Source organism: Gouania willdenowi, chromosome 6, assembly GCF_900634775.1.
Source record: "Gouania willdenowi chromosome 6, fGouWil2.1, whole genome shotgun sequence".
NCBI lineage: Eukaryota > Metazoa > Chordata > Actinopteri > Blenniiformes > Gobiesocidae > Gouania > Gouania willdenowi.
Genome location: NC_041049.1, coordinates 33,216,888 through 33,238,829, shown reverse-complemented (window position 1 = coordinate 33,238,829; position 21,942 = coordinate 33,216,888). Strand labels below are relative to the sequence as shown.

At 38.6% G+C, this 21,942-nt stretch overlaps 1 protein-coding gene across 1 annotated transcript in view; it reads right to left on the bottom strand.

Annotated features, from left to right (window-relative positions):
- Positions 1 to 21,942, bottom strand: part of plxnb2b (plexin b2b) — a 275,822-nt gene that overhangs the window by 151,681 nt on the left and 102,199 nt on the right. The window contains exon 3 of the mRNA XM_028448556.1: positions 2,742 to 2,795. Within this exon, the coding sequence (XP_028304357.1) occupies positions 2,742 to 2,748 (7 nt within the window). The 5' untranslated portion in view covers positions 2,749 to 2,795. The remainder of the gene's footprint in view (positions 1 to 2,741; positions 2,796 to 21,942) is intronic.

Genomic DNA, 21,942 nt, shown 5'->3' with positions numbered 1-21,942 from the left:
AAGGCATGACATACAATTACACTGTGTTCTCTACAACTACACCGTCCTTGCACATTAGGCATATATGCAGTGCAGGCATATGTAATATGAGGCGTGACCTTCAGAATTATCCCAGCAACCATGACCCTGCGCAGGATTTCCATTAAAGAATATCTGTCTCATTAGATTATGGTATGCAATCTGTATCGGGCGAGATAATGTGCGACCAGGTCACACACTCCACATTTCATTATTATGTAACATTGTGTGCACACACACGCACACATACTGTTTGTTTGCATCAGATTACAGTCACACTGGCAGCCGTGTCACCAATTTACAATACACAAAACACAGTGTAGCCGCTGCAGACAGAAATCTGGGATTTAGAAAATCAGAAGCTAGAAATCCAACAGAGCGGTTTCTTTTAAAGCCGTCTCAAATTTTCATCTGATTACTGAACACATTGCTGTTCACACAGCAGTGCTGCACTGATTGTTGTAAAGCACAAGAATGTGAATGCACCAACATGCAAGAAAAGTAAAAAGGCCTTAAAGGTAAGATGTGGGGTGCTCCATATTTTTATTTGAAAACATCACTTAATTCGGCGGAATGTAGGAAATAGACATTTTTTCCCCGTCTTACAGCGTCTCTGAGATGGTGTGAGGGATTGTCACAAAGTAAATCCATTTCAACAATAGTGCCAAACAAAGTCCTACCTCAAACCTTTCTCCAGTAATTTAGAGTTAAAAAAGGCAGAGCAAAAGAAAAACTATCTGTGCTCACTCTCAGCTGCTTTGAACCCATTTGTGGTGAAATGACTTTTAGGTCTTGTTTTAGAAATCCATTAGAATGTAACTACCGTGGCAAAGAGATGATCCTTGCAATGCTAGTGGATTATTAGCAGTTTACGAAATGCAGTCAGAAAAGGAAAGAAAAAAAAAAAACATCACTTCATGTTAGCAGAAGGACAAAGCTTTGTAGAGCTGAGGCCTTGCATCTGCACTTTACACCAAGTGCTGGTGGATTAACCCTGCAGTGATTACACTGATGAGGGTCACTGGATGTGTAGCATGTGTGGAAACAGCAGCAGCCACAGCCATCCACACACACGCTCTGCCACCCGTCATCCTACCTAATGAAACTGGTCAAGAGTTCACAAAGTCCTGATGTAAAGCAACACTTTCAGCCGTCTTTACATTTGCCCTCTTCATATTGTCCTCAACGTAATTGGACACATTTTATCCAATGAAAAGGATAAAACAGATGTAAATACATTTTAGAGAGTTTTAGAAATTCTCATAAACCATGTGTTTGCCATGTACCAAGGTGTCAGGATCACGTCTGTGAGTGTGTTTTACTTTGTCTTGTTAGTTCCAACTGTTGGGCAGGTTCTAGGATCAAGGGTGGGAGTTTGTGGGTTCAAGACATGGTGAGGCTCTGTTTTTGTTTGGGTACTTGTTTGTTTCACTTCTGTTGATCTTTTTGGTTATGTCACTGGTATTTCATTCCTAATCCGTTTGGTTGTTTTGTAGTAAATCCAAGTTGGAAACCACAAATTACACCGAAACTTAGTTTTGTAGAGGATTTAATTCTAAATATATATTTGGTGTGTTTCATTCCTTCATTCCTCTCTTATTATTTAAGTGAGTGAGTGGACTCAAAGTGGTTGCTGAATCATTGTCTTCTGATTCCACTACCCATTCGGTCTGCACTACTTGTCCCCTGGTCAATCAGTCTCCCAGTATCATTGATTTCTTTGTTTCATACTTTGCTTGTTGGTTTTTTGATTCTTTTAAAAATAATGAATTTTATTTACTCCTACATTCTTCTTCTCTGCAGCTGGGTCCTCCTAACAACACTGTGACACTAGAAACACAAGGAATCCTCTACACGCAGGTGGGTCAAATTTAGGGCTTGCATGCCATACATGGCCAACCAGAGCATCCAAATGAGCCTTTAATGGTTAGTCAAATAACTTCATTAGGGGTGTCTTGATCCGATATTGATATCGGATATCGGTCCGATATCAGCCAGAAAATGAATATCGGATTTTACCGGACTGCATCTTAAATCACCGATATAAGCTCTCCGATGAAATTTTCCGCTCCAACACTTCTATCAATAGGTGACTGTGGTTCACACTTCAACAAAGTAACCTACTGTTGCTGACTATTGTTCTCTGTTTGAGTAACATCACTTGATCTAGTCTTTTCTAACATTCCACACTACAAAATAAGTAATAAAAGTATGTACGTATGTACTGATATTGGATCGGATCAATATCGGTATCGGCCGATAAGCAAGGCTGCAATATCGTCATCATATCGGAAGTGAAAAAGTTGAATCGGGACATCTTTAAACTTCATAGCTAACCACGCATGGCCAAAATGATTAATGCATACTCGGTCAAATATTAAAATGCACATCTGCTCACCAAATAAGGTTTGGATAAAAATAGAAAGTTTGGTGTCGGTTCCTGATGTTGTGAGAGTTAAATAAAGTGAGCATAAAGCAATAACCCTAGTTTCTCCCCTACACAGTTATGTATGCCCCTGTATATAATTAGTTTTGTGATGACTTACACCTTTGGATAGTCTAAATGAATAATTTAGAGTCATTTGTATTTACACTGAGAGGAAATTGGTCCAAATGTATCCTTCGAATTAGAATAACCAACTGAGAGTAGAGGAGTTATTTAAAATAGCAGATTAAACTGGTTTGATGCACAAAGACTATTACATGATGGAGTTTGTACTCACTGATCATCAGCTGGTGATTCTTTATTCCATCACTGACTGCGTCACCTTGTCACCCTGTCAAATGAAGAGTAAACATTTTATTTTACTGAAATGCTTCAAAATCTATTGTACTTAAAAGACAGAAACAGTGATGTGAGACATTGTTTTAATCTGTATTCTCTACAAAATTGAGCCACAACTTCAACTGCCTCTGCGTCCAGGCAGAGGCGAGAAATACACACCCGGGTAAATCTAAACTGTAGTTACACAGTGGCAGGTAATGTGATGTTGTCATGTGACAGAGACATATCCTGAACCAGCAGCCCAGCGGCCAGCCACAGGTGAGATGCCGCTCCATGTAATGAGTGCAACGATAGCAGGCAGGGCGAACAATGGCTGCAGGCGGCCGCCGGCATCATTTTTTAATTGCCATCGTTCCCTGTTATGCTCAGCTATATGGAGGGGGTTGGTGGGGGGTGGGGAGGGGTTGTTGGCTCTGTTCTCCCTCAAACAAAACAAATGAGGTCTCTTTACAGTCTCTGGAAAGAAACGCTCAAAATTCAATCCACCGCCTGCCCGGAGCAATCCTGTTTTCTCCTACCTGTACTGAGGTGGCAACAGCAAACAGACAATCGACTCTGCGCACGCACACACACACACACACACAGACAGACACACAGACAGACACACAGACACACAGACAGACACACAGACACACAGACAGACAGACAGACACACAGACACACAGACACACAGACAGACACACAGACACACACACACACACACACACACACACACACACACACACACACACACACACACACACACACACACACACACACACACACACACACACACACACACACACACACACACACACACACACACACACACACACACACAGAGCCCTCGGGGCATCATTATCCCAGACAGAGGAGTGGTCACCAATAGCAAATGAGCTGTGTGTCCACCTAGTTCCTTCTGTTAGAATGGAAGGAATAGGAGTGGTGCAAACAGTGTTTATGTAGGAAAACTGCTGCCAGGGGCTTTACTGTGGGATTAGAAGACTTGGCCCAGAGTCAGAAGTAGTAAGAAGTAGGGTGGGGTGGGTAGTGACTGTGAGTTTCTGGCTGGTTCTGTACTGTATAGGTTTGGCTTTTGTGAGCAGTTCCCAGCAAAGAGGCCCTTTTCTCTACTGCCAATCACAACCAGATGTGCTCGGAGTTGTTTTACGGATCCGACTCCCCCCTTTGCCTCAAAGCGAGCCGGCGTGCAGCAGCAGACACATGCTCACCAAATTTTGTAAAGCAAAAGCAGACAGAATTACACACATACACATGGTGACAGTCACGCAAACAAAGACAGCATAACTGAGGCATTGCATTCCAAGGGAGATGAATCTCGAAGCAAGAATGGGGCTCCAATAACATGCTTTTCAACATCTACTTCACCAATTCCCTCCGGACACAAAGACTTAGATTCGACCTGACATGACAGAGATTTACGAGGTGTGAGGTGAAAGGAGAGGACCATTTTCACGCAGATACCTGCTGCTATCAAGGCAACGTGCAGACCAATCAATTACAGAGCAGACAGCTTTCTGCACCTGGAAGAAACAGGTACCTGCTCAGCCCAGAAAACATGAAACCGCTCTGCCAGTGGATGCGTTTTAAAATGTAAAGGTTTTTCCTCCAGAGTGGGAAAACAAATTTGTGCCCTGCAGCCACATAAAACATTGATGTGACTGACACCAGCAAAGCAGCGCAGACATTGACTCACACAATGACTCCTCTGCTGCTGGTTGTTTGTAAATTAACGCCTAGCTTTACTGATGTGGAGCTGTTTTACAATTAACTATCAATTACAAAAACCTGATTAGGGAATTCTTCATCCATACATGTGGTGTGAATAAGCAAGACTGAGCATCCCGTCCTGTTCTTTTCTCTCTGTATCTCCTCAATGAATCCACCCCCGGCAATCTTATCACTGATTACCATCTGGTCCTCACAGCAGGTGTAAAATCGAGCTGCTTGAAATTTGTCCGATATCGATCGCAACCACATTAATTTCATAATGCACACCATGTCATGGCTCACAATCACACCTAGGCAGCTGTGCACCTAGTCGACCCAAAGTTCTCCACTCACAATCAGAGTGAGTGACCTGGTGTCAGGGCGCGACGCGTGCACTTCTGCTGGAAATGAAGTGCAGTTTGGGTTTTTAGTGACTGCAGAACCCAGACTCTATTACTTTGGTTTCAACATTTACTCTCCAGTTAGAGGATAAAACTGCCCTGGTAAACATTTCTAGGAAAATATATAATAACAATAATAATAATAATAATAATAATAATAATAATAATAATAATAATAATAATAAATGCAAAAAAACAAATAGAAATGGAGAGATGAAAAGCACTAGAAGTGTCCCGATCACTTGATCAAGCCTTTTCTAACATTCCACACTACAAAATAAGTAATAAAAGTATGTATTATTTGTGCTGATATCATAACGGATCAATTTCGGTATCGGCCAATATGCAAGGCTGAAATATTGGTATCATATCGAAAGTGAAAAAGTTGGGACATCCCTAAAAAGCACCAATACTTAAGAAACCATTAGGATTCTTCATCCATTTTCATATCAGATTCAACTTTGTCATTGTAGGTAGATAGCAACAAAATGCAGTTAGCATCTCACCAGAAATGCATAGGCAGTGTTTAAAATTAACAATAATGTGCACTGACTTGCCCTATTATTATTATTATAACCACTGCCTGGTGAAGTACACTTTTACACTTTTTATTTTTATCATCCCTCCAGTCAATGAGAAAAATGTTTCATTTGGGCTGAAATTTGTGTCACTCGGAGTTCGAGTGACACAGAGAAGACTCAGAGACAACACCTCCATGTTCACAACCTTTTTCAAACAATCTGTGGAGGCAAACTTCAGCGTGCTGCCTTTACAGTCCAGAACTATGCATTTGTTTCTGTCCAGATCAAATGGTGGCTCATTTCTGTCATTAGTCGCTCACTCAGCGGTCCATGAAGACGTTTTTATAAATGTAACCAGAAGTAGGGCTGCTCGATTATAGAAAAAATATTCATTACAATTATTTTAGTCATAATTGAAATGACGATTATTCAAAGGATTATTTTTCAACCAAAATGTTATTTATTTTTTGTACAAAAACACAAATAATATTCTTCACACACTAAAATCAAGTATTTTCACTTTTGCACAAAACAAAGCACTTCTTGCACATAATGTGTCTTTGCTCCAGGTCTTCATCATTAACCCCAAAGTGTTCCCATATAAGAGAATTTTATTTGCCTTGCTTGTTTACCAAGTGTTTTTGCTGCGTTTCTCCTGCCATGTTTAAAGACCACTAGCAACAACTTTCCATGTGTTGGCCTGCAGGGAGGGGAGGAGCTTGCATGTGAATGGATTAAACAACTCAAAGTGTGGGTTTGTTTTATTTAGCAAATAAAACATATGTAAAAAATAATAATAATAATAATAATAATAATAATAATAATAAGTACGTATAGGGTGACGTTACTTTATACGGAGCGGCTGAGCGCTTCGCCACGTCCCACAGAGTGCACTTTACGGATTACCGTAAAACCATCTATAAACAGGCACTGCAAATTGGCTGGCAGCTAGGCTGACCGAAGATTTCTGAGTGGAGGCTGGTTTGACCGCAGTGCTGCAGGTGAGGAGACGGTGCACGCTCACGCAACTTTGTTGCGGGTAACAGTGAATAAGCTGAGAATAAACACCAATGAGCTCCTTTGGAGTGTGCGTTGTCCACAAACAGAACCAGGCGTAACAAACCCTTCACTGAGTGCATGCTCACATTGAGGGCAGCAGTAAAAAGGAAGAACCTGCTGAGCTCAGTGATAGAGTGTACACACTCATCAGAATCAGCATGGAGGGACCAGAACTGATGGACTATGATGCCAGGCCAGATGTTCAATTGTGGTTCTCCCAGAGCAGAGGTCTGCAACCTGTGGTTCTGGGGCCTAATGTGGCACTTTGACTCTTTTGCAATGGCTCCCTATAGCTTTAAAAAAAACTACTGAAATAAATAGTTTTTTGGGTTTTTTTTTTTACAGAGGCTATTAATGATTAATGACAAATAAAATCAAGATATAACAATTTGTTAACCTAAAATAAATCACGTTGTTCAATGACTGAGTTTTAAATCCCTGGTAAGATAAATTGACCAATAAAACACTATTCTGGAAGAAAATAGAGATTTTAATTGTGTGGGAACAGATTAATTTAACCGTCAATGTGATGGTTAAATATGCATGATTTATGTGTGGTAAGAAATGAGTTATTAGCTTGTGTTGATCACATGATCATGTGTTATCAAATTCAAGTTACTTTTTGTAGCCATTTAAATACATTAACTAAAAAAGTCCTCTTTATATAACATTGTGTTCATGTAAACTGAGATGTGTAAAAATTTGAAGATGACAGATACTGTTTTATTTCTTGATGTCAGTTTATTTTATTTTAAACTATTTTTAAGTTTCCATTTACGTGATCAATATAAATAAAATCAAAGTAAATTAAACATTATTCTATATCAGTGGTTCTCAACTGGTCCCACCCTGGGACCCACATTATGCCAAGGACATTAAATCTCAACCCACTTTTTTTTTCTTTTTTTTTTAGAATTCAACCAACAAAATTTTGTTTTCAAAAATAGCTGTTGAAAACACATATGTAATATTTTTTCCAACATAAATTTACATATTTTCCTGTGTAACATGCGTTTCACAGCATGCCTATCAAAAGAAAAGTTTCTTTCAAAATAAAATACAACATGAGAGACATTAAGCATTTATTTAATTTTGACCAGCTGTCCGCAACCCACCCAGTAGAGGTCCTTGACCCAATTTTGGGTCCCGACCCACCAGTTGAGAATAACTGTTCTATATCATTTTAACTGCATATAATTGAATACACTGTATTGTCTTCATTGAGAAGGTATTTATGGCTCCAGGAGGACTTTAATCCAGGTGAGATGAGGTTAAATGGTTCCTTGTAGAGTAAAGGTTGCAGACCCCTGACCAGGGGAAGAGGGTCAGGAGACCCCACTATAAGAGCTGGACCCTCTGAATTTAATTCCATGGGGTGAAGAAATGCAGATGCTAAGTTGGTTATGGTACTGTTAAGTTAATTCAAGTACAGCATTTCTGCAAAATAAAAAAACAGAATACATGTAACATGTTGTTATGCTTTGCTGTTATTTAAAAAAAAAAATGTTACCTCATCTTTTAAAATTATATAACATAAATGTCCTGTTAATTCAGCCACTGCTTGTTGCAGAAAAATTTAATATTGACACTAAAACATTTAAGTATTTAACAAATATATCTCAAGTCATTTTCAATCTTTACTTCATACAAAACTACAGTACGCCAGACTATGCTGTACACTCTCCCCACCCCCGCTCAAAAAAAAGAAGAAAAGGTGTGACCAAATTCTGTACTGGTGCGACCAACTGAGAAAGTCAGTCGCACCAGTGCCACCACTGGAAAAGTTAGTGTAGAGCCCTACTAACTAGTAGTTCCAATAATCTGTGCCCATCCTGAAGTGTCTCCGTGTAGAGAAATTGAATTGAATGCAGTGAAGCAGAATTGTATTGAATTTTTTAATCTCGTAGTTTAAAATGTATTTATTTTTACAAGTTGAATGAACAGGATAAAATACAATTTGGATTTCAAAACAGTAAATTACATTTTGATTTGTGCAATTCAATTTAAGTTTTTTGATGCAATTCTTCTTCTCCTTCCTTGGTTATTGGCGAGTTGTAAACAACCTTAATAGATACATATTGTCACCTACTGTGTATGTTTTATTTCATTACTTTCTGTGTCACTGGATGCTCGATGCAATTATTCAAGTTGGTCATTTCAAATTCAATACCAACAATTAAAACTCAGTTTCTGAGCCCATAGTTTCAACTGTGTTAGTGCAGCATTACATACTGCTAAGAAAGTAAATGAGTGAGCATCAAATGAGCCTTTTCCTAATAGAGAAAAATACCTCTACACACCAGGTACATTCTCTCTCAGCAGGTGGAATAAGCTGACCTAATTTTGGGAAACAACCACAGAAGGTGACCTAGAAAAGAAACCCAATGATGAATCAGAGTTAAAAAAAAAAATGGCCAAAGCAGTGCAATGTTTGTGAACCAGAGAACAGCTACACAAACTGAGACATATAGACTTATTTTTTTATTTTGTAAAATTTCAGGGTGACCTTGAATGCGGGAATTTGTTTTTTTTCTAGATGAAAAATAATATAGTACTATGGTTTGTTAGAGTAATTAGTATAAATCGTATGAAACTATATATATATATATATATATATATATATATATATATATATACACAGTAAATGAAGAGCTACATGTATACGAAAACGTATACAGTAGTCCCTCGCTTTAACGCGGTTCACCATTCGCGGCCTCGTTGGCTTGCATTTTTTTTTTACAGTGTATGAACGCGCATTGTGTTCTGGGTCCTGATTGGCTGCTGTGTTCACACCGGATGCATCATGAAATGTCAATACGTCCAGATTACATACGAAGTCAATGGATAGACGCGGCCCAGATGCGAAATCTTTCCTGTGCGGCGATGCAGTACGATCCGCCCGTCATTTGTTGACGATAACATCAGGCCGTCAACACGGACACCGGTCTGTTCACCATTCAACCATGGAGTAGAAGCTGTGTGTGACCACCTGGAGCTGTATGACACAGCCTTTATAACCGGGACCGGACTAGGAAGGATTAGGCATGGAGGAGAATTATCGAGGAGGTGGTAGTAGCAGGTAAAAGTTCTATCTGTAGCACTGAGCAAGGATAGCATCGCACCGGCTTTTTTCACCGGCCAATCAGGACGCAGAACACAATGCGCGTTCATACTCTGAATTATACTATCAATACTATCAATGTCTGATCGCTAGCAGTGTGACTCTGAAGTGCTGTATGTTTGAAAAAGGTTCGATGTTTTGACATCTACGAAGGTTTGAACTTTGAGTGTTTAAACAATAGAGAAAAGTTCAGAAAATGTTAATTCCTGCCTGTGAAAAGTGTATAAAGTGTGTGGTGAAGGGTTTTACAGCCTTAAAACATGTATAATAATTGTAAAAATAAAGTTGACTACTTCTGCCTATTGCGGGTTATTTTTAGAACGTAACCCCTGCGTTAAACGAGGGACTATTACATATAGAAAATGTTTTAGAGCAAAAACAAAAGTGTTGTGTTTATATTTTTGTTCAGTGTTTATATATATATATATACAGTATATATATATTGTACTTGAAATGGAGATGGTGATGACGCTGTGTGAGACCCTTGTTGATGTTCAAAGGCGGTAAAAACACTGTCGCACATTGGGAATTTTATCACACTTTTATGACTCAAAAGCAGAAACAGGAAAAAGGACCAAGGAAAATTTCTTCAAATCCCAGCCCTTCTTCAACCTGACCTGCAGACCCCTCGCTGACACTCCCATCATCCTACCCAAAGAACAGACATTCCACAGAGATAACACGGATGTAACCTGACACCCTACATCAAAGACATCTTTTTCAACATGAAGATTGGAAAGGAAGAAATAAAAATAAAACCTATAACACCATCCGATGCTTTAAAGGCAGAACTGTGATTTAAACGAATTCATGGGACCCCGATTTTAACCATTTTTCTACAGGAAAGGGACTCATCGTGTGCCTCCATCTGACATATTTACTCACTAATGTAATGATCTTTCAAGGGAAATGTTTATAACTCTTCATATTCCATGATCATTGATCAAAGTGTATTTGTCCTCTTTTGTTATTCTTAAAGCTAGAAATAATTCAAATCAGTCATTTAAGGGATAATCAATTGAAAGTCATTTTTCAAGTGTTCATACAATCTGCACACACCCATCCTCCATTTTAGACCTAACATGTTAACACCCTATCTAGTTTTATGACTCTTTGTTTAAAAAGCACATGTGGGACAGCCCCACCATCTTGTCTTCTTTACGGGAAAGTTGAGACTCCCGCTTCTTCCTGCCAACCAATCGGTCTCACTCACTCCGCACTGCAGATGTGTTTTAACCAATCAGATAACCTCCTGACATGTTTATAAAAGGCCTTGCCCTCGCTCTTCTCGCCAGTCATAAAGTGAATAACTTTAAGTTTTATCTCCATGAGTGGAAAACATCCTTGGAAAAACACAGGAAAATCTTTTCCCACACAGTGCTGGTTACGTAGAAGGAGCTGTCATCATCACGCACACACAATTCTGGCTGAAAGGTGGTTTATAACTTAACAAATTCTCTCAATCGAAAATTTTAGATTCATAGTCCATAATTTTCATTTTGGTAAAGTTTTATTAATTTCATTACTTTAACTTTCCATTTTCCTTCTTCTTCCTCCTCATCCTCCTCCTAAGAGCGTTAGAAAACCCCTATAAATCCCAAATTCACACAAACATCTATAATACTCAGAATGTGTATATACCATACACCCTTGTTTAAAATGTAAATTTTGTGTGATACCAATGAGTCAAAATAACTGTGAAACTGCTTAATTTATCATCATCCGTGTACTTATGTTAATAATCATTGGCTTCCTGTAAAATAAACATGTACATACTGTAAACGTTGTGTTTTTATTGACATTTAAACTTTTATTAAACCTCTATTCTGACGTCAAGAACCCACTACTAAACAGGGAACTGTAACAATTAATTAAAATAAAGTGATCTAGAACACTTTAAAACCCAATTCTAGATGGCACCTCTGGCAACAAACATATTAAAATTAATAATTCATATTTTTGAATATGAATTACCCTTTGTTCCCCATACAATGCTTAATTTAGATTCTAACCTTTTTTAATCATTTTCTATAGCAATCATTTTGCACACCTGATGCTTGATTAGTAAACCTAATTGATCAGATTTTTATAAATTATAGGTGAGACTGTTGTAAATCTGCAGTTTCAGTGACCAGCATCACCTGCCATATTCAAAGCTGCTCAACTGGCAGAAAAAAAACTAAATCTCACCAACACCTTAAACACAGGAGAGTCAGTGATTTGTGTCTTGAAAAATCTGTGAAAACCTCAACAACTACAGTCACACTCAAAGGTGCCACCCTGCAAATAAGGTATTCTGCAAGAACCAATCAGACGTGTCAGCGGGGTGCAAGCGTTTTCTACATATTGGATTGATTTTGTGTAGGTAAACTTGTAAGCAAGATATAAATAGTCACCTGTAAACTGCTCAAGGTGATATAGCTTCTAAATTTCTCTTGTCTAACTGAGCTGGATGACATTTTGCTGCATTTATTTTCTCGACCAATGTGTTGAAATGTTTCCAAACTACAGCAGGCGTGTGTGGCTTTACCAGATCTAGCAGCCACTCAGCTTTTTCACCAGACACTATCATCACTTACTGGCACCACAAACATGATGGTAGTTGAATTAGTTCAACTGGTGAACCTGTTGACATACAAGTGTTGGTACACAGCTGACTGTGTCTCTAACAGTTGCAAGGAAGTTTAAAATAAATCTAGAATGATCAAACTAAGAGATGTGGTTTTACTTTGTTGTGTCTTGTTGGTGGTTGGGTGACCACTGTGACGTCACTTTTTAAACAGCATTAGCCTCTCCAAGGTTTAAAGCAACAGTTATCTGATGTTACACACAGTTCACACAATTAAAATGAAAACAGTAAGAAGGAATGTTTCATAAAATAATGTGTGATGCTAGATAATTATCACTCGTATAAAGGGGAATACTGGGTGATAATAATGTATTTCTTCATTTTTGTTTTCGGCATTGATCATTTGACGAGAAAACATAGCACGCCTATTTATATATTTATGCAGTATTCCTCTCTCATTTATGTTAACATGTTTCTTGGATTTGGTTGAAAATTTGAAAGTTGGGGACAGAAACAAGTTTTTCTTTTAATAAGTTATTGGCCAGATGAGTTCAATATTATCAGTAATGGGATCAGTTGGGAACGTTTCACTCTGAGTTCAAACAGTGGTATTTGTGTGAACAGCTGAGCAGTAGTATGACATTGGACACCAGTTAAGACAATAATCAGTTAAACGGCACACCCGTGGCTTCTGTAGCTGTAAACAAACCAACCTCAGGTTCTTTTTCACATCTTCACCACTTTTAATGAAATACTTTTGGATTCATCACTTGATGGTACAAATAAATACATTTTAGCATCTTTCACCCTGCTGTGTAACGTTGTATTTGTCCGGGTATCACAAATCGGTAGTTTTCTTTCATTAGTCATGATATTTGGTTATCCACTTCTATGATAAATAAATTCACCAACAAATAAACAGAATTATCGACATACAACGGGGGTATACAGATGTTGCAATTGACACATGCACAGAAGAGAGACCTAAGACATAAGGAACCACTGAGTTTCATGAACAGCCGAGGATAATAACTAATCAGTTTGAAGTCTTTAAATGACATTCCTTCATAGGGGTCAGAGTGTGAGAAGCTTATAGTAAAGCTGCTTCTACACTCCGAACTCCTGAGTGAGGGTCCAGCATATGATTATGATGGGAATCTCTGGATGTGTATTGAGCATTGGCAGCTGAGTGGATAGCTTGAAATGGCTTGGGAACAACTTGCAATTCTCCAAGATGAGCTCAAGCAAACATTAGGGTGTCAATGTCTGGACTTGTCTGCTTTAATACTGGGACTATAAATAGATGAGCTTAGAGATAGCAGTGTCATCATCTGCAATCATCATGTTTGGTTACACAGACCATTTTATAGCTACATGCTTACACAACTTTGAGATCTAATCTTTGTGGAGAAGAAGGAGATGGTTAGTATTTCTGAGCGGGGGATACCTGCAGGCACAGTGGCTGACTCTATGGACCGATGTTCAGGTCAATAAATCATTAAGCAAATCCCTATGCTCTTGAAATAACACAGGATCAGAGTAGAGATAAGAGGATGGATAGACCTGAGGATCAGGCGTGGCCACCACAGGCTTTATATCAAGGTCTGGTCCACCCAAATCATCAAAAATTCATATTGTGTTGTAGCTGTAGTTTGATCAGGGCCACGTTTATTTTCCATGAGCCAGACTCAGGCTGAAGTGTTTGGACAAGGGCAGATGGGTAATGAAATGTTTTCCTTTACTCTTGTAAAAAGATGTTCAGAAAGCATTTAGTGTTGATGGGGAAATGCACAGCAGGTTTGTAATACTCAGTGAACGGTTACAGAAAGTGATGACAGCATCAGCAACAGTCTCACTGCCTTTAGTTTTTCTTGTACTACCCTAGCCTGGTTATCCTCCTGCATATCACAAACCTGAGATAAACTCATGTACAGTATATCCAGGTCCTTAACTGGAATGTGTTGCAGTGTCTCCCACAGACTTTATAGTGACTTTCTAAGAAAAAACTAGAGCTGCTTTTTAGCTTACAATGGCTAATGAATATTGTGATTAATCGTCGAAGAAGAAACAAACTACTTAGGAAAGATTTGAGCCAAATTGGTTGAGTAATATTTAATTGAAACCCAAAGTGCAAACATATAAATGTAACGTGTGTGTAATGGTATAAAATATCAAAATCAAGGAAATCTATGACCATGAATTGTTTGTGAAAAATAAACAGAATTATTAGTATTGTTATTGTGAATATTATTGAAGATGGTTTAGGAACATTTAAAGATGATAGAATTTGTGAATTTTGTGATTTAAATGACAATTATAATGAACTAATTATTTTCTTCTTATTTTTTTTGCATTTGTCAATTTTTATGATGAGCAACATACCAAGACATACTACAGAGATGTGTATACACTTCCAGGGATGTTCCAAAAACAAAAGTATAAGGCTAAAAGTCATGGCAAAAAATCACTGTGGCAACGCCAACGCTGAGCGGTGATGGCGCAGTACAACTAGGAAGGTCGGGGGGCATGCCCCCCCTGGAATATTTTGCAAATATGATGCTATACAGTAGCTTTTGGTGGATATTATTGTAATTGTGGCTTTTCTTCTGTCTATTTTGTAGCGCTTTTCTTAGCATGATGTATTTTCTCACCTAGTTTTTGTTTGCATGATGCATTTACAAGTTGAAATCTGGTATCCATGATAATGATGACAAAGAATTGAGCTTCATTATCAGTTTACCTCTTTCCATTTGAAAATGTACACACTTATCCAGTAGTATGGGTACTTGGTCTCTTAGTAGTTCTCTGTTAGAATGCTGTCTGGCACTGTAACATATCTGCATGATTACCATTATTTTTGTGTGGTTTGCTTGTAGTTGGTTTCGGTAATATATTGAGTTGTATCAAAGCACATTAATATTCATAATATATATATATCTAACACAAGCACATTAATATTCATATTAATATATCTAACACAAGCATATTTTAATGAAGCACAAAAGTTGGTCATGGATGTTTAAAGTCTGTGTAAAGCCGAAATAAATTTGTGTTACGAGTTTGAGGTGTCAGTGGAAAGGAGTCCAAATATGTGCATCTTTCCCGGGTAGAGTCAGAACTGCGCCCACAAGAGGCGAAACACACAATCGTGGTGCAAAAAAAGTGCTCATTTCATGGAAAATGTAACATCAGCCGACGCGTTTTCTTCCTCTGAGTCCGAATATAGGGTTTGCTTTCAGCTAGGGGCTGAATTGCACCTGCTGGAGGCCGCGGATGTTTGGTGTGCTTCAGCATCAGGGTCGGGTTTAAGCTAATGATGGCTGATGGGAGAAGGGGGGAAAGCTGCTGCTTGGTAGCCTGGAATCCATCCTAATCTCCTTGTATTAATAATTTAGGTGTTTCGTCTGGAAGTGCTCAAGAGGCGTTTGAGTTCTGATAGCTGAGAGGGGCGGGAGAGTAACCAATCAAACGATGAGAGTACCTGGCCACAATAGTGCAACAAGCGTAGTAATTTTTCCCTAAATGAAGCCAGCAGACGAAAACAGTGTGTAGTACGGTACAGACTTGTAGTTTTAAAGCCTCTTCTTGTTGTAGTTTCAATAATATAGCCAGGTCTTTTAAAACAGAGTACAGCGCAGTTTTGAACGTCTTCTCCATGTCGGCCGCCATGTTTGCTTTGATACTGCTTGGCGCATGGGCAACATACGACACCCATATATGTTTTGAGGACCATGCAAAGTAACAAAGTCGCAGTTTCCACAGTTAATAACTCATTGAGTGCCATTCACGTCTATAGACGTTATTTGGTTTAGTAACGTGGAGTGCCATTCATGTCTATAGACGTGAGTGCTGTTTTTCGTCTGGGGTTGCTAGGAGACAATGTGACGTAGGTCTCCCGTGAATATCTAACTTGTACAATGATGTAGTGACCAACTGGCGACGTGTAGGTGGCAGCAGTGCACCTTTGGATGAGAGATCACCCTTGATGGGCAGAGCTCAGAGAAAGAGGAAAAGAGTTCACGAAACAGAAAATGACGCTTCGAGAGTTGATGCTGATGAAGGAGGAAGTTGCATGCGTGGAGAATGATGGGGGAAAGACTTGGAGGAAGGCCAAAATACAATAAGCAAACCATTCAATTCTGACCCATATAGCAAAATAATAATATACTTCTGGTCTTTGGAGAGAGCAGACGTGTTTTCATTCGCTCCGATAACACCACCTTGGCTACAGCTGGCTACAGCTGAACAGCCTGAAAAATTGGGCCCAAGACTGAAGGAAAATGGTGAAAAAACCGCAGGGAGGCCCTTCAGAACCCAATTTGGGTTTGGAAGAGGTCAAGGAGATGATACGCGAGGGTCTACGAATCTGCCGAGATAAAGTCGTTGGAAAAGACGCTGGAAAACTCACTGGAAAACCTACAAAGCGAAGCAAAGGTACTGAAAGAAAAGAATGAAAGACATGCTGAAGAGATAAAATTGTTGAACGCCAGGGTTGAACAGCTGGAACAAAAGGAAAGAGAGAAAGATGTCATCATCACAGGCCTAAAGATAAAACCCAGGAGTTACGCGAGTGACGAAGAAACAAAATCGTTTGAACAACAGGTCATTGACTACCTGGAGTCGAAGGACATTGTCCTGAACCCTGACAACATCAATTCCTGCCATCTCCTGCCAAAGAAAAATGATAACAGAGCTGTAAAAATAACCTTCACGAATATGAAATTCAAAGGAGAACTACTGAAGCAAGGAAGAACGCTGAAGGAAACGAAGGTTTTTATTAATGAAAGCCTGACAAAAAGAAATGCAAGCATCGCATGGAAGGCACGCCAAATAAAAAAAGGAGGAAAGATTTTAAAGACGTGGACAAGGAACTGCAGAATTTACATCACACCACTGGGAGAAGAGAACGGAAAACCAATCCTCATCAAAACGATGGAAGACTTGGGAAAATACGAAGGATCCACCTAAACAACAACATAACTGATGGTAATCATGGATAAACACTGGAAACAAAACTCAGACTGTGATTATTTTACAGAGACTGAATTAAATGTGGAAACCAAGAGTAAAGAAGGTCTGTCATTTATTCATTTCAATTGCTAGGTGGTGGGGTGATTAAGGATTACATTAAATTTAAATTCAAAGTGTTTATTGTCATATGTGCAGTTAGAAACACGTTTTCCTGTACAATGAAATTACTACCTTGCTTATGAACTAAGATATAATAATGTGTTTATACAAGTTAAATCTAACAGTGGAAAATACAACACTGCCAATAGAACTAACAACAGCTGGATTAACCTTGATGTAGAGACAAAACAAGCTGCAAACTTGTGTGTCCAAAAGAGACATTTCCGAGTGGTGACATTATGAATGAAAAGGGAAAAAAAACTTCCAAACACCTTCGAAAGAGGAACTATTCTTGCACTGGAGGAATGCTAACAACGTCTGGCAGGGAACAAGGCCAACACAAACAACAATAGAGAGGAGGAGGAATAAAAAAAAAAAAATTTCAAAAAAAGACAACACTGACTACAGATGAGAATACACAAAAAAGGACTGTTCAGAACAACTCAAGAATGTTTGACCAGAGAGACATGTAAACCCATGTAAATTTGCGATGGTAAAACAGGGGACGGGACCCAGATAAGCAAACTGCTTCTCTCGTCTCCTTTTTCGGCATTTACAAAAAAAAAAAAAAAAAAAATGTAAAAAAAAAAAAAAAAGTGAATGTAACCATTTCGGAAAGAAACTGAATAAATAAAATAAAAATAAAATAATAATTTTGCCATCAAAAGCCCAGCCTCAGTGTTGTTTTTGTAGTTTTATAGATGGAAACCAATGTCGAGGTGTCATTATCACACAAAAAATAAATAAGTACTTCAAAGTCACTAATAAGTTTTTTCAGAAAAAGCTGTTTTTCTCAGCTTTTTGTCACAAACTGGCGATTTGTGTGAAACTTGTCTCTATTCAACTGCTGATTACGAAAGAACGAAACAAGCTAAAAATAATATTTTTTCTGATGAAAGTTAAGAGTCTTTCCGAATCTGGTTTCAGATGTCAGATTGTCATAGGACAAAATATTTTTTGGGTCTTGAAAAATCTGTGAAAACGCCTGGCACTGAGGGGTTGGCTGCTCTGAAAATGGTTGGCAGTGAATAAGTTAACAACAAACACGGCTGTTGAATATTTAAAACATTTTTTTTTCCTCCTAGGAGAACCACCAAATAAAATATTTTTTACTGCACTGGAGGTGCAACACAAGTCTCAAAACTGCATCGCTGGAAGCCACACGACTTAAAAATATCTCCTTTGGGTAATTTGCCTGAAGCCACCTTTTAAATATCTACCTCATGTGAGGCAGGGGAAATGTGATGACTTAAAAGGCTGGCATCTGGGGTCTGACCACCTCCGTCTGTCAGCAGGGAAGCGCGGGTATTAAACAGAGTCAGCAGGTTGGTAGTCCCAGGTATTTAGTGCACTATTAGAGATTGAGGTCCTGGGAAGCACACTGGAGTGTATAGCAACATAGAAATCACATATTCTCTATGTACTGATGCTGGGGTCGAGTTATTTGGCCTTTAAAATCTCAACTTATTAATATTAGGAGCTATCTGTTGAATTAATTTACTAACAAACACAAAAACATTTTTTTCCCGAACATGCATGAATGTGTTGTTATAATAAAACAATCATAGACTTTATTATTGCAGCAATAAACTTAAACTCCTCTATAGACCTGTACCAGAACTGGTAGCTTTGTATAGGGGAAAAAATATCTAACATTGGTTTTTAAAAGATTTTTTTCAATTAAACTTCACCCAGATATGAAAGTGATGGATAAGTCAAACATATTATTGAGCATTAACGCAAGTCAATTCAATAATACTTTGAAGCTCCTAGAATCTAACACAATATTTAAGAACACACAATATGAAAAACAGCGGATGGATATAAACGTTTCAAAATACAGAAGTCAAGTTTGAAACAACATTCACAAACGATTCTCTTTTCATGTTGTAGAACAGTGGTTCACAAACTTTTCACAGTCCCATACACCTTCAGACATTTAACCAGAAGCCATGTACCCCCTACTACTGCACACTTAAAAAGCATAATAATGTAATGTCAAATAATGTAGCCCAACAGCGACATTTGTCACTAATGGAGACTTCTCTGCAGCCTCCAGCCACCTGAGCACAACCAGACATTCCTGCACAGCCGCTCCAACGCGAGCCATCCACGGAAACTCCACTACAACCAGCTGTGAGCCGCCGGCCGCTCCAGGTTAGTATATTGACCCTAAAATGTTGTTTTTTATAAATATAAGCCTAATTTTGACATTTTTGTAACTTTTTATTCCTGAAACTCACCTTAATTCTAATCTAAACCTAAAATCTATAGCCGCGGCTCATTTCTAATCTTTCTAAATTTATTCTAACCTAAACTGATGCCCTATGTCTATGTTTTTAACTGTCTGTAATTATGAGAGCCCCTGTACCCTAAAGAAACCCAAAAAGAGGAAGGGACAGGATGCTGGAGGTAAAGAGAACGAGACAAAATAGAAGACAAAAAACAAATGAAGCTAAAGCAAAAAAAGGAAGAAATTTAGTTAAATAAGTTTCAGATTATTTAATGCCATCGCACACTGTTTTCCAGGTGCTACAGTTCATACTATCTTAGACAAACTTAATCAAATGCTACCCATGCTGCCAGGTAGAGCAGTGCAGAGTGATGCTAAAAAACCAATCCATGCATTTGTTACATCTAGACTAAATTATTGCAACTCTTTCCTCTATACTTAAAAAGTATCCAGTTAATTCTGCAGCCAGATTAATAACAGGTACAAACAGGAGAGAGCATATTTCTCCAGTATTGGCTTTCTGTAAAATTTAAAATCCTCCTGTTAACATGCATAGCTCTACATGATCAAGCTCTCAATTTGCTGGTCTTCTGGAAGTCCCTAAAATGTCTAGAAGTAGAACTGGAGATCAGCTACCAGCCCCTCGCCTTTGGAACCAGCTGCCAGTCTTACGGGAGGCTGCTACTCTGTCACCTTTAAAACTAAATTCAAAACCTACTTATATGCTAAAGCGTATATCGTATAATAGCAATAACCTATCATGCGCATGTTCCACAGAATTAAACCAGAGAAATCGCGCACGCTATTTTACTTTGCACCCGCAAATAAACCCCTTTATAACACCACAGAGTACAGAGCATGTACACTTCTTTGTACATCCAACCTTCAAACACATACTCATAATTGCTAACTCTACTTAAGCCTCCACTATATGAATACATACTTCCGACGGGCACTGTACTACTAACATAATAACATAAAACAAAAACATCTTTTAATCAAACAAATCATTTTGTCAGTCATAGCACAGTGGATAAAATCATTGTTGTAGACATCTCAAGCAATAAGAAAATATTGATGGCATAGTTTACACATTTAAAGTAATTCCTCTTAGTCAAGGAACTCGGATCTTGTGTATTCTAATTCCTGTCACGTTTGTTGGAAAACTGCCTGTCTACATCTGTAAAACTAATACCAAAAGGCATTCTCATCCCATTTCATTGTCTTGATTGTCCACACTGAAACACTCAATCTGCACTGCTAGAAAGCCAAGAACACTGTATAAACATGGAGTAAAGTGAAAAAACTTGTTGACTTTTGGCTCAGAAATGAGCATTTCACTGCACTTCTGTCAGAAGTGATGATATTAACCACTGTGCCTGTTAGAGGAAGGAAAGCTTTTCAATCCTAATCATTAATTCTCATTAGTGTATTGAACACAGAGTGGGGGGTTAAGCCTAGGGACTGACATTTCCGTACCCCCTGCCTAATGCTACTGTTGGCTCTTCCTCTCTGGGTGCCGAGGCAAACCTTGCCCGCTGGGAACCTGAGCTGCTCTCAGCTGAGGAGGAGGAAGAGGAGGATAAAAAAAGAAGGAAGTGTGGCAAAAAGCCATGTACAGACGCTCTTGCCTAAAGAGGAACAGCACGGCCTCCTTGGCGGACATCTGTTTCCCCAGGTGTGCTCACCCAGTGTGATTAAGATTGGCGCCGCACACACGTATGGTAGCACCACGCTGCTACGCCAGCATGGTGGGTGACGGGGTGTGTGAGGCAAAAGATGGAAATGATGATGGGAGTTTGATTGAAACAGGAAGGAAGAAAATGAGGAGACTACTGATATAACTTTTCTGCATTTACAGCCAATGTGTTACCAACATCAAGAGAAAAGAGCGGGATAATCCTGTTTTGTTTGATACTGAGGCATCTAACATGTATCCGGAAGTTATGTTTATTTAATTTAGTTCATTCAGGAGTGGGGTTTCACTTTCCCTCTGCCTGTTACTGTATGCTTTTACATCATTGTAAAAATCTGTGTGAATTGCTAGACTGTATAGGGCCCCCGTTTTATTTTTTTCCCAAATTCTGTTTTTTCTGTTTTTTCCACTTTGATTTTTTTAAATTCTGTTTTTTTTTTTTAGAAATATTTATTATTTTTTAAAGAAAATATTAGTTTTTAGCTCCTGTGAGAAAAAAAATATATACTAATAAATAAAACTCATAATTAAACAAAAATGTATGTCAAAAAAAAAGTAAGATACAACTAAAAAGATTTGTAAACTGGAACGGTTGAACTTGAGGTACCTTGCTGACTGTGAATGTGTATCTAGCCAGACAACAGTTTGAACACTGAGCAGGGGATGATGATTAAAGCTGATCACGTTTTCATGGAGCAC